Raw genomic sequence first — 13003 nt, forward strand, 5'->3', positions numbered from 1 at the left:
TTATGAAGCAGCAATGTCAAAAAGAGCTTTCACGCGTCAAAAGCTCCAATGGCTCAACGCGGTGGATAAATTTTGTAAATTGTAATATTTCTTTAATAAAAATAAAATCAATGAGTTCAAATGAATTTCAACTGTTTTCAAAACTTGCCTCCTAAAAATTCAAAACTATATCAGTTGTTTGAATAACAAAATTTTGTTGATTCCAAACTGCTCAAATTTTCTTTATTCTCAAACTCCATATGCCCATTTCAAAGTGAGGTCCAACTTTGCTGTCAAATAGCCAAATGATAAGGAAAATTTTGTGTCGAGTGTTGTAGTTGTAGCAATGTCCAATTGCAGGCTAATTTCTCATAAAATCTCATTGTTATGATGTAAATCTAAAATAAAAAAGCAATGGCAAGCGACCTTGAGGATAGTATCGAGACGCTGGTATGCCGTATTTGTACGATCGACTGCAGCCAGCTGCAGTACGTCTCGATTTACGAGCGAAGCGATGAAAAATCGCTAGCGGAGATGATAGCATTCTGCGGTCAGATAGAGGTAAGTGAAAAACTGCTTTTTTGCTTGATATGCTGTGGTATTGATTGCTGCTTGATTTGCAATGTTTTTCCTCTTGATTTTGACTGATTTGTATGCCTGAAACATAACTCCTACATTCTATTTACAAACATCAAACCCCGAATAAAAAGTTCTGTGGAATACCTTACACTGAGAGAAAAACACTTGAGAATTTCATAAGTTCAAACTGATGAACATGCATAATTTCGATTTCATTAGACACTTCTGAATTACATATCAACGCGTATAAATTTTATAAGTCTATCTTAAAATTTTCATATAAACGTCATATGTATTCCATACGCGTAACTTATAATTTTTAAAAAAAGTTAAAATTGTGAAAATTCCATAATCATACCTTGTAAAACCTGTAAAATGGCGGACCAGGATTGTATCATTCTTGATGAGCCGAGTTTAATTGCCGATTTTATTGCTAATGCACCGTCAAATAAGGTTTATGTTTATCGAAAAAGCTGAGCTGCAATTTGCGCAACTAGTTTCATTGAGTGAAGAAGTTTTTATTGGTTTCGTGGCAGGTTATTTGGAAACAGGGGATACAAAATTATGCTGGAACTGGGTTGAAAATTGGAGGGAAAAATTGTAAGTACCTATCTACAAATCATTTATTATTCTAGCAACTACGGGGAGAGTGGGGGGGGGGGCGTTCTTATGGAATTAAATAGTTTTTTTCTTTCGGTGTACAGTTAACGTTACCTACACGGGTCAACATATTAATCAAAATCTAGTTGCTGCATGATTTTTTTATTTATCAAACATCATTTTTTTGCAAACAGTAGTTTTTTTGAGGTAAATATTGTTTTTTTTTATTTACTCTCATACCTCGATATAAGGTTGCATCAAGTGCATGAATACAGGCTTAAAATCGGTATCATAGGGGCAACCAGAATTAAAGGTGGCTAATTTTTTAGAAGTGAAAACGGAAGTGATATTACAAAAAGAAAATGAATAAAAATACTATCTTTTATTGGGATTCATAAAACGATATGTATTTACTGCCGTAATCTGGCAGACTGACGTAAGCGCCAACAAGTGAAATTTTCAGTACGAATCTTTTTTTCCAAAAACGTTAAACTTTTATATGAACGTTAGGACGATTTGTAACCATCAGATCTGTGCAATAGTATGGTCACAAAACATTGCCGAACGTATGATTTGTGAAAAAAAGTTTGATAAGAGAACATTCATAAATGACGTACCTTTTTTTAGGTTTTTTTACCCTCCCTCCCCTATCGTAGCATTTCACCACAAAGTCTTTTTTTTGCAAATTTTATCAAAAACATGCCTTGTACCATAAATAAACAAAATAAAAGACAAGAATTTAATAAAAATAACCCTAAACAAACGAAACACTGGTGAAAAAGAACAATTAGAAAAAATCCAATTTTTTTCTTAGTTTCATATTTGCTACGTAGCATGGCTTGACCCCCCACCCTCCTCGTCGCATTTCGTCACAAGAATGTAAAATCCCCCCCTCTAATCACCCCTCGAATGCTACGTCATTTATGGATGTTCCCTAAGGTATGTTACCAAAGTCATGTTTCTGAAGGGTGTTTCTTTTGCTATTTGGTTTTTCGTGTATTCAGATTTGACAGTTCACGCGGGAATTCTGACAGCTGTCAAAGTCTTATGTACTCAGTTTGGTTTGCCATTTCATCATGAACAGACTTACGCCTGAACAACGCTTACAAATAATCGAATTTTGTTACCAAAATTCGTCCTCTGTGAAAAATGTTTTTCGCGCATTACGACCATTTCAGTGACGAAGCTCATTTCTGGTTAAATGGGTATGTTAATAAGCAAAATTGCCGCATTTGGATCGAAGAGCAACCAGAGGCAATACAAGAATCGCCAATGCACCCAGAAAAATGCACGGTTTGGTGCGGTTTACACGCTGGAGGCTTCATTGGTCCGTACTTTTTCAAAGATGATCAAAATCGCAACGTTCAGTCAATGGCGCAGCAAGACGGAGTAACGTGTCACACATCGTGGGAAATCAATGGACATATTGCGGAATGAGTTCGGTGAGCAATTCATCTCACGAAATGGACCGGTGAATTGGCCGCCTAGATCATGCGATTTAACACCGCTAGATTATTTCTGTGGGGCTGCGTTAAGTCTCTCGTCTACAACCATTCCAGCCTTGGAAGACTACATTACACGCGTTATTCGCGAGATACCAGCCGAAATACTCGAAAAAGTGACCCAAAATTGGACTTTTCGTATGGACCATGTACAACGTAGCTTTGCCAACATTTGAATGAAATTATCTTTAAAAAGTAAATGGCATAAACCAATTTATCGGCTCAAATAAAAATTTCATACAGTTTTGTAATTTTTATGCTTTTTTTTTAAAGAAAAACCAAATTCTTAAAAAATCACCCTTAACTGACGTACATCCAATTTTTTCAATCAATCGAATAGTCGCGAGTCGCGAATGCGTTTTCGGACGAACGAAAGTGAGCTAGAAGATCCATGAAAATCACACAGAAGCTGTTAGAGACTCACGAAGCGCGCATTGTGCTCTCGTTCGACCACTCCTCGAAGTTGCTAGCTTGATTTGGTGCCCCCAACAATTTGGAAATTGCGACTTGAGCGAGTGCAGAAAAGATTCGTGCGGATTGAGTTGAGAAATCTTACGTGGCGTGACCCGATTAGCCGGCCTCCATATCCTGACCGCTGTCTGCTTGGGATTTACAGCAAGGCGCAGCGAAGTTCAAAACTCGACTTTCGTAGCAGAAGTTCTAAACTAAACTCATTTCTGAATTGAATTGCCGGGCCCCACAACGTCGTCTTCGCTCTACTAGATTGCTACAACCTAGTTTTCACCATTTCGGATTCAACGACCAACAAGCTTGCTGCATTCGATCATTCTCCGAAGTGGAAGATCTTTTTGATTTCGACACACCATCATACAAATTCGCAAAGAGAGTTCGTCGTAGTTTTTAGTTACATTGACAAGTGCATATTTATTAAGACTTTTTGTCAGATGAATTTTCACCAAAAAGAATAAAGAATTGTCTACATAGCGTACGAAGACAAGGAGTTAACTGGAGAAAAAAACGATTTGTAAGCGGTGCCTGTTAACCCACTCGTGAAGGATGTTTAACTGGATATTCTCTCCTATGGTCCTATGATTTCGCACTACAGGAGAGATTGTAACAGGTACACTTATTGTACCTTAGGATAATTTGTACATAACTAATTTAAGATGGAACTTTTTTCTAGTTGTATATATATAAAATATTAAAATCAATATTAAAAGTTAATAGGAACGAACAGATCTGGTAATCACAAACAGTCTAGTTCGACCACTGAAATACATTAGTCGACTGAGGGTACTTGAACTGGTATAATAAACCAGACGTATTTGAATTAGGCAGCGCCTAAAGATATGCCACCCAGGGGATACGACGTTACGCACTGTGATCCGTGAGGTCTCGAGAGAAATGCTCTTTAAACGGATTAAAGAAACTGCCAGGACCGAATCAAACTCAGAGATTAGAGAGATTAGATTGACATCGTGTCCTCCAAACACGGGCAAAGTGGGATGGCAAGATCCAATGAAACCCGTAAGAGCGAGATGCATTGCTCAGGAACGATCTATAGCTAACGAATTTGCCCAACTCGTTCGGAGGTGACGCACTTCCTGTAGACCGACTTCGGAAAACTATTTAGCTGAGGGCTCGAGATTTTCTCGTCCATTTGCCAGTAAACCTAATAAGGTATCGGAAGTGTGGCCTTGCCTCGCGTGTTCGCGATCGTCGAAGTAGGGACAGTTTAACTTGTTAAAATTTTCAAGAGTGCTAATCATCAAGATTCTTTGCAGTGAAATTCAACCGAATTAGAAACCTTCGCATAGCTAGGCTAGTTTCGTTTGTGCCAAGAGAAGAAAGGTATAAGAATCTGTGCGTGTAGGAAAGTATGTGTCTTAATCCTCGCCGAACAGCCGTTCGACGGCTTTCTTTCTTCAATATAGCCAATCGACCACCGCCACATTTTTTCCGTTGGGTTTACCGTGCGCAAATTCCGCCCAACCATCATCGGGGCCAGAAAGGGCCGCGCCGTAACCATCGCGCCCACATCAGACGATCATCGAGATACAGGCGAATTCACAGGATCCTCCCCACCCTACTAGGTGGTTCAGGATAGCACCAGCAGCAAGCAACGCGTGCCGAAGCAGAGAATCTCATCGCATCGTTGCTGCCCATCATTCGCCGTAACACACGCTGTAAGGCACAGCCAGAGGTATTCCCCCAACAAACTATTGCTACAGGCCTGTAAGTACTCATTTGAGCTCATTTATTTTTCGATTGTCCGTGTGCACATGTGACCGACGGTCAGAGAACGTCGCCAGATTGAACGTACATATATTCAAATGATGAAATTTGTTCGCTGCTGAGATTGCATGCAGGCGATTTGGCAAACGCTTTGTTAAGCGATAGACAATGGTCCGGTAGATCAGTAAAGACACGCACAGATAGAATAGGGAAAGGAAAGATGATAAAAATCGAGAGTTACTAGAATAAGATTGTGATTCAACTAGAATAACCATGTGTAAATTATTTCTTGCAAATATTACCTAATGCCTCCCTATTACGCTGTGTAGTTTTTTTTGGTGATTAGCCCCCCTGAAAAGATTTCTTCTCGCGCGTATCGTTTCGATTTGAACCTATGCTTGCGAACTTCGCTTCGAAGGGCGACCACGTGACCACTGCCGTATTTGCGTATGCCGACAAGAGGGAGAAAACTCCCATGATGTTCAAGAGAAGCTTTTAGGGAAAGCTTGCTTTCGGATGAGAAGGGTGAATCCGTGAATGATGGTCGTGAGAGTCTAGTGAGACCTAGTAAGTCTAGTGAGGGGGGAAGTTGGGGACAGCCGGACCGCTTTGACGCGTTTGAACAAGCACCTACCTGAGGTTAGGTCTCATACCGGGCAATTGAACATTGGTGAGCGATCCTCATTCGAGGTGGCGCTTAAATCGCTCATTTTTATGGTCGAGTGAGGAATGGAAATCCCTGGCGTTAGCTCTGAATAACGTTTGGAACTTAAGTACGCCATCGTCGCTAGACGATGTTGGCGTGCTACAAGATCACGCGCGATATTTATCTTTGGATATAACATACAATCAGATGCAGATACATTTCAAAGCTTGCCGCGAAGCTGAATCGGAAGAAGAGAGTACTATTATAACAGGTCTGAGTCGGGCATGAAAATCAACTTCACCAAGCTTGGGCATGAACAACGCGAGAAGTGTCCAGGGTGTGCCGAATGGTTAGGACATCGTGAAGCAGCTATCGCAGCACGACAAGAGTATGAAAACGACAAGTTTACTGCAGAGAATCTTACTGTTTCCGTCGATTTGCAGGTTTGAATTATGTTAAATATTTTGAAAAGCTGGACTTAATTTCAATCTCAAATTGGCTATACAATTACCGCGGATAGAACGTTTTGAAAACGTCATATTTTCTAAAAGAATCGTTGCTCTTAATGAGACATTTGCGCCAATAAGAAGAGGAAAAAATGAATTTATCTGTGTAATGAAACAATAAGCGGTAGGAAAGCAGCGGATTTAACAAGCGTTTCTACTAAGCATCTGACCTCCAATGGATGTTGGATGTTGAGGATGGATGTTGATGGATGTTGAGTGTTGGATTGGTTGGACAATTGTTCCTGTCAGAACAAGAATTGGAACTTGATTATTCATGATTTTGTTAGTGAATTACCCATTTGTCAAAACTGACGGAATCAATTTTAAAAATTTAGACTCGGGACATACGTTCATGTCGGTTGACGTATTCCATGCGGCGGTCGAACGAAGAATGAGAAAATATCAAACAAGAGAACTCTACACATTATCCGACTTCGTTGAAATTGTCAACCAATCTATCAGCACTACATCGAAACTATCTGTACTGAATGAAGTAAAACCTTGCCCGAAATTATCTGAGCTTGTTTAAGCTTGATTTGTTTAAGTTCATTTCACGCGAGGGTGTTTCGATTTTAGTTACAAGACATGCTTTGGAAGAGAATTTCAGAAAGTCAAACTATTAACACAGAAGTTCAGAAGTCAACGCTCAACTCTAAAATCTAATAGCCCAAATAGAAGCATAAAAAAAAATCATTTGAAACTTCACGTTCAGCTACAAAACAATATTTCCACAGCATTATTAAAAAAACTTGTTTTATGCGGTGGATAGGGACTGCATAAAAAAATTTCAGTTAAAATAACTCGAAAATTGTTGATTCTGATTTAGAATACCTATGAAAACAATTTTAAAACATCGGATTGATAAACGAAACTTTTTTAAACATACTAATCCTTTCAACCGCTTTCCTTCGTAGGCAAGCAATTCGTGCCTTTCTCACGTAAAACTGGCTCTAATAGTAACTTTTGGACGCAACACTTCTGTAATGCGTTGGAATTTATTTTCAAGAATCGGAAAAATTAAATGGCTGAAAATGTCGAAAGCGGTCCTTTTTCATATACCGTACAAAAAAAATCGCACAAAAACAGTCGCACAAAAAAATAATCGCATAAAAAAAGTCGCACAAAATAAATTTCGCACAAAAAAGAGTCGCACAAAAACAGGTTTGACTGTATTGTCAAAAAGCTCTGTTCTAAGATGCCAGAAGATAAGCGTCAATTTTGAGAAAAACTTTAAGTCAACGATAATGTTGATGAATTCTGATTACTTATAGCGAATTTCTTTATTCCACCAGCTCACCTCGTTTTGACCTGGAAGCGCACTAACTGCTGTCAAAACCCTTCTTTATTCGCTCGATTTTGACCCAGTTTTGACCTGCCATGCTGCCCGAAGCGCACTGTAAAATTTGTCAGCTTCAACCCACCACCGCACGTGCTAAGTTCGTAAACAATTATCTGGCATCTCTTTCTTACTTGCGTCTTAAATGGCGATGACGTTTTATTATTCCTCGGCAGTTTTGCCCGCACACAGTGGAATAAAGAAATTCGCTATTATAAAATCATTCTAGTCAAAATTTAGATAGAATAGAAATAAAGCGATTACACTCTTGTATCTCGTTAGTTATTGTTACGAATATTATAAAACCCTTGTTAAAGGCATCCATTGATTTTTCGTTTATCTTCCTTCTATGTAACAAATTGTAACGCAAAAGGTTACGTTCCTTTAATGAATACGATACATTTTTATGCAATACTTCACTTCAAAAAAAAAAAAAAAGATGTCGTTAAATGTAACGCATTACAAACATAGTTGTGTTGGATTTGCGTTACGTGGAGTAGAAATGGCGGTTACGCCGTTCCGTTTCCATGAATTAATGGCGCTATTTTTCACATTTCTGATCAAGTTTTGGCGCTTAAAGGTCAAATTTTATGTTTTATCGTTTAAATACAAAAACACATTGACCACTTACGTCAGTCTGCGAGCTTACGGCAGATCAAGTACAATCAGAAAAATTATGTACTTATGTCAGGAAACAACTTTTTTTTGGCGCTAAAAATATTGATAGATCCAGAATGTTTATTGATTCTGAGATTCGCAGTGCAAAAGTGCATTAAATCCCTTGTCGTGCACAACTGTACGGTACAAATTTCAAACGTTTGCACCACGAAGGTGTTTTTCCTGCACTGCAAAAATGTTTTTTTTGCCATTAGGGCATCCGTCTTTTAAGTGCAGTGTGTATTCAACAGTTTCCTAAAAGGTTTTTGTTAGGGCTATTTCACGCTTTTATGATTGTTTAATATGTAGAGCACTATTGTTACAGCTAATATTTTTTAGAATAAACAATGTTAATAGTGTATTAACCAATATGTAGAAATTGTATATTTTTCTAGTTGATCATTAATGTTAACCTAATTTAACAAGCATGCGTCGATCGTCAAATACTAAAATTTACATAAAAATACTACGATATAAAACATTTACCCCATGCTGCAGATCAACTCCGACGATGATCTACCCAAAATCATTTGCACTGGTTGCTGGATGCAGCTGCTAGAATCGTACCGATTTTGTATGCGATGCCGAACCGGAGACGAGAAGCTGCGCAATGAACTCGAACCGCAGGCCGTATCAAAGTCTCCTATAGATGAATTGGTGGCGACTGCTGATGGCCTCTTCTCTACTGACGATACTGACGAAGGACAAGAGTTACCCAACAAAAGTGCTGACGAGCTGATGGAGCCCTCAATCACTGAATCGAAAGATCAAAACGAAATTCTGGTTGACTTTATGACTAGTAGAGATGACGAATTGTTCGATGCGATAATTGAGGAGGAAATTTTCTCTGACGATGACATTGTTTTTGAACAAATTCCTGCCGAGGTCGTTGCGTTACCTAGTGAAGATCATTTTGTTGAAAGCGAAAGACAAGAGCCCGAAGAAAATTATGCCAAAGTTTTTACCGAGTTGCAAAACGTTCCAATTGCAGAGATGCAAGAGGTGTATAAGCATACGGATCTAGAGAAAAATTCTTCTCATGAAGAGGTATTCATAGCAGAAGAAGTAATTCAAGAAGAATTTCCTATTGCTAAAACTCTGTGTACGGAATTTCTAGAGGAGGTGTCTTCTAATTTAGAAGACGAAAACTTTTCAGAAACTGTACCATCTAATCCATCAAAATCGACTCCACAAAGAAGAAGAACACTGCAGCTACCGCCGCAGGAAATGATCGTTGATCAAGAGGATCATGGAGATTACGCAATAGTCTACTACACTGGCGTAACGTGTTGTGGATGCGATAAGTATTTCGCAGATTCGGAGAAACTCGAAAATCATTGTCGTGATCAACACCACTGTAAAGATTCCCTAGAGGTATATGACTGTGAGCTTTGCTATAAAACTTTCCCTAGTCTGAACCACAAAAAACGTCACCAAAGTTTGCGCTCTGTACCCAAACTGTTTTCATGCACCCTCTGCAACTATGTCTGTTGGGAGCAATCTGCCATTGATCGTCATATGAAATCCGCGTTGCTTCATAACAAATCGATGCTGGAATTCGATAAGGTGAAGGAAGTTTTTGATGAGGTCAAGGTCAATGGCAATCTGTGCTGTGAATGCTATCAAATATTTTCTAGTAACAATCAGTTAGAGCAACATTACGATGATGAACATCGTAAAGGTAGACCAAAATGCCCCACAAGTAAGACAAATTGGTGTTTGAAATGTTTCCAACTATTCAAAAACGAGTATAAATATGCAACACATCGGCAAAATGCAAGTGCGGATGTTATTTATAGATGTAAGCAAGAGTTTTGCAATTACCGTACGGCAAGTTTAATCTTTGCTAGGTTCCACTTGCGCAGCCAAGATCATACTGAAATCAGAATCTCGGGGGCTAGTCAAGAGAACCTCGAGGACAATGGTGAACATAGGTGCTGTTTTAGGAAATGTTCAAATAAATTTGGGTCTCTGGAAGCGTTACGGAATCACGTCGACCAGGTCCATCAGGCAAAGCAACTGGAGAATGAACTCCGGAGAAAGAAGTCTACAAACGTTTGCTCAATATGTAATTGCAATTTTGGAACCAGAAAAGCCCTTCGAATTCATCGGCAAATGAAGCAGAAGGATTTCGTTTGCGATCAGTGTGGCTTGGTAATGGGATCATCTTTTCATTTGCAACAGCATATTGATCTGGTGCATCAGGAGACCAAAGTTCAACATAAATTTAGTTGTAAAACATGCCAACGGTCTTTTGTGAGTGAGCAAAATCTTCAGAGGCATATCTCGAAAGGACATACCAGCGGGGGAGAACACGTTTGCAATGTTTGTGGAAAAAAGTTCGCTGGTAAACACAATCTGTGGACCCACTGGCGAACACACGTCAGCACGGAAAAGTTCGAGTGTGAAGTGTGTAAAAAGGCGGGAAAGAGGTACCTGTTCCGCGATATCAAATCACTCAAAAGACACTGCAAAAGGGCGGAAATGCATGGCGGCATTCGGAAGTACAAATGTTCTTATGAAAATTGTACAAAGGCCTACGCCCACAGACCGGATCTGCAGCGTCATGAATCAACGGCGCACAAGGGAATTCGACCGTTTGTATGCACTACGTGTAACAAGGGTTTTATTCGGGACAGAGATTTGCGGTTGCACGCGCGTACACACACCGGAACCAAGCTGTACAGCTGTGAGTCTTGCGATGCCAGCTTTGACATTTACCAGGAGTACAAAGAACATTGCAAGGATGAACACGGGCTCTCGATATTAATTAAACACATTCCAAAAACTAGTGAGTAATTGTGTGATAATGTCGTAATGTTTGATCTCTTTAGTTAGGTATTTATTATTGTTTTTTTTTTTAATGCCACAAAGATATTAGGTCTAACAAGTTAGCTAATTTATTTATTCATTTTTTTAAATTAAATTCTCATTTCCATTGTTTTAATTTCAAATAAAGTGCAAACACTGCAATCTCACCAAATTAAAATAATTTTAAATGTTGTGCAAGCGTTCTAATCTCAACAAATTAAAACAAATATAGCGTGAATAAATGTTTGAAAGAAATTAATAAATATGATATTTCTTCGAAATTTCCTCATATTAATGTTTCATCTTCCTTTCAATTTTGACCATTTTCGAATAAAACTTATGCGAGAACAATCACCCAACACTATTCGCTTCGTTTTATGTTTCGTGTAGGTACCGTCTTTTATTCAGCTTCAAATTCGTTAAATGATAATTCGTCCTTTGCAGCATTTCAATTTTTTAGTAATGATTAAGGGATCAAAATTTCTTGCTATAATTAAATAAATAATTCAAAAACAAATATACCATTCAAGAAATTACCATAGAAAACCCGGTAATGTCGCTTCTTCCGCATTAAAAGAATCCTTACTGTACTGCTCGAATTTGATCGCGGGTCGCTCGCGTTGCTTGTCATGCCATTTGACAGTTGCCCCATCTGCTTTGAAACTATCGTGCCGATGCGAATCGATTTTTTACCGCTGGCGGTTTGTTTGTTTACGAGAAGGTGTAAAAATTTCTCTAAAAAGTGCGGCATTATTTGAAATTACAACATGAATTCGGCTACGAAAGTAAGTAATTATCACTGTCATCTGATCCACGAAAGGCTACGTAATTTGGTCCATTTTCAGGTGGGAGAAATTTTCACAGCCGCTGGAGCCGCGTTCAATCGATTGGGTGAGCTGACGATGCAGCTGCATCCCTCTTCCGATTCACCAACCGGGTAAGAATCTTAATACAAATCAAAATAATTCTATCTGTAATCGACATCCCTTCAATCAGGAGCAAATGGACAGATGAAGAAATAGAAATGCTTCGCTCAGCTGTGACCCGCTTTAGCGAAGATCTCAACAAAGTCAGTCAACGCATCAAGGGACGGACAGTGTAAGTGTGTTTTGGTTGTTTCGCGCCTTTCTACTTCTTCATCTGTCGTGGAAAAATAGAATCGCTTACAGTCTGTTTACGTTTACAGATCACAAATTCGACAGACGCTAAAGAAAAAGGCTTTCGAAGATGCTGGCATTCAGATTAAACAACAACCCACCCAGCAACACCAACTCGCCTCACCACAGCAGCAGCAGTCGCAAGCCATTCTAGTACAGCAACAACCGAGTGTGCAACCGATGACCAGCGGAACCGATCAGCAACCAACGTTGGTTGTTAAACAGGAAGATAGCGAATCCACCGGAGATGCGGGCTATCTGAATAAACCTTCAAATGTAAGTCTTCCGCTGAGATATTCATACCCGTTTAAAGATCAATTGTCACCACTTTTAGATGATGACACTGAACCGATTGAACGTACAGGAGTCGGAAGCGGACGTCGAAGGGTTGGCTAGCGCTGATGTCAAGCTGGAATTCGAACCCGGTGCGGAGGAGGTAGCCGGATGAGATGAGGTGGCTTTTTACTTTGGTGTTCCTCCGCGGGGGTAAACATCGCAGGTTTTATTCCTTACGTTTCATCGTTTTAGTATAGATACACTACTGAGTGAATTAGATTCGAACAGTTCCCAGCATTGATTCTTGTTCACAATTATACATTTGTTCAGAAATTGTTGCGTAGACTCGAGTAAGGTCTCAGAATGTAGCCATCGAATACTGCTAAAACATATTTGAATATCACACACGTGGCTAGAAATAAAGATAAATGTATGTATGCTAAAGATAGTGTTTTCGCTTAGATTTTCACACCAAATTTCTTACTTGTAAAACACAAATCAAAAAGCAGTTCCTAGAACTGCGACAAAAAACCATGCTAGTTTAAATATGCATGAATATTAAAGAAAAACAAATTCTTTCTCTCCAGAAATTGCAAATTAATTCAGCAAAAATATTAAGCTTGTCAGCTTGTTTTTGACTTTTTTTTTAAATGAAATTTTATCTATCGATTAAACCCATTAAACCGCAATAAAAAAATAATATTTAAATTTGTTTTGATTTTCGCACCATTTACAGTCGAAAATTTTGAATTGTTTTC

At 38.9% G+C, this 13003-nt stretch overlaps 2 protein-coding genes across 4 annotated transcripts; both read left to right on the plus strand.

Annotated features, from left to right (window-relative positions):
* Positions 1–275: 275 nt before the first annotated feature.
* Positions 276–11281, plus strand: LOC129733333 (zinc finger protein 431-like). Its single transcript, XM_055695131.1, has 2 exons — positions 276–540; positions 8500–11281. Exons 1-2 carry the CDS (start codon positions 394–396, stop codon positions 10798–10800), a joined length of 2448 nt encoding a protein of 815 aa, XP_055551106.1. The 5' UTR covers positions 276–393; the 3' UTR covers positions 10801–11281.
* Positions 11282–11442: 161 nt separating this feature from the next.
* On the plus strand, positions 11443–12689 carry LOC129733334 (chromatin complexes subunit BAP18). Of its 3 annotated transcripts, none has more exons than XM_055695132.1 (5): positions 11443–11597; positions 11658–11749; positions 11809–11910; positions 11999–12245; positions 12304–12689. In XM_055695132.1, exons 1-5 carry the CDS (start codon positions 11580–11582, stop codon positions 12415–12417), a joined length of 573 nt encoding a protein of 190 aa, XP_055551107.1. In that variant the 5' UTR covers positions 11443–11579; the 3' UTR covers positions 12418–12689. The 3 variants fall into 3 exon arrangements, with proteins under 3 accessions (XP_055551107.1, XP_055551108.1, XP_055551109.1); XM_055695133.1 differs by having other exon boundaries at positions 12334–12689; XM_055695134.1 differs by lacking the exon at positions 11809–11910.
* The last annotated feature ends 314 nt before the right edge of the window (positions 12690–13003 follow it).

Source organism: Wyeomyia smithii, chromosome 3 (genome assembly GCF_029784165.1).
Source record: "Wyeomyia smithii strain HCP4-BCI-WySm-NY-G18 chromosome 3, ASM2978416v1, whole genome shotgun sequence".
Classification (NCBI taxonomy): Eukaryota; Metazoa; Arthropoda; class Insecta; order Diptera; family Culicidae; genus Wyeomyia; species Wyeomyia smithii.

What these genes read in the sequence shown, in the direction of transcription:
- LOC129733334 (XM_055695132.1), top strand. An exon ending in TCTTCCGATTCACCAACCGG is followed by an intron (nt 11,750 to 11,808) that starts GTAAGAATCTTA and finishes CCCTTCAATCAG; the next exon opens with GAGCAAATGGACAGATGAAG. An exon ending in CGCATCAAGGGACGGACAGT is followed by an intron (nt 11,911 to 11,998) that starts GTAAGTGTGTTT and finishes TTACGTTTACAG; the next exon opens with ATCACAAATTCGACAGACGC.
- LOC129733333 (XM_055695131.1), top strand. Translation starts at nt 394, where the DNA reads ATGGCAAGCGACCTTGAGGATAGTATCGAGACGCTGGTATGCCGTATT. An exon ending in CATTCTGCGGTCAGATAGAG is followed by an intron (nt 541 to 8,499) that starts GTAAGTGAAAAA and finishes CCCATGCTGCAG; the next exon opens with ATCAACTCCGACGATGATCT.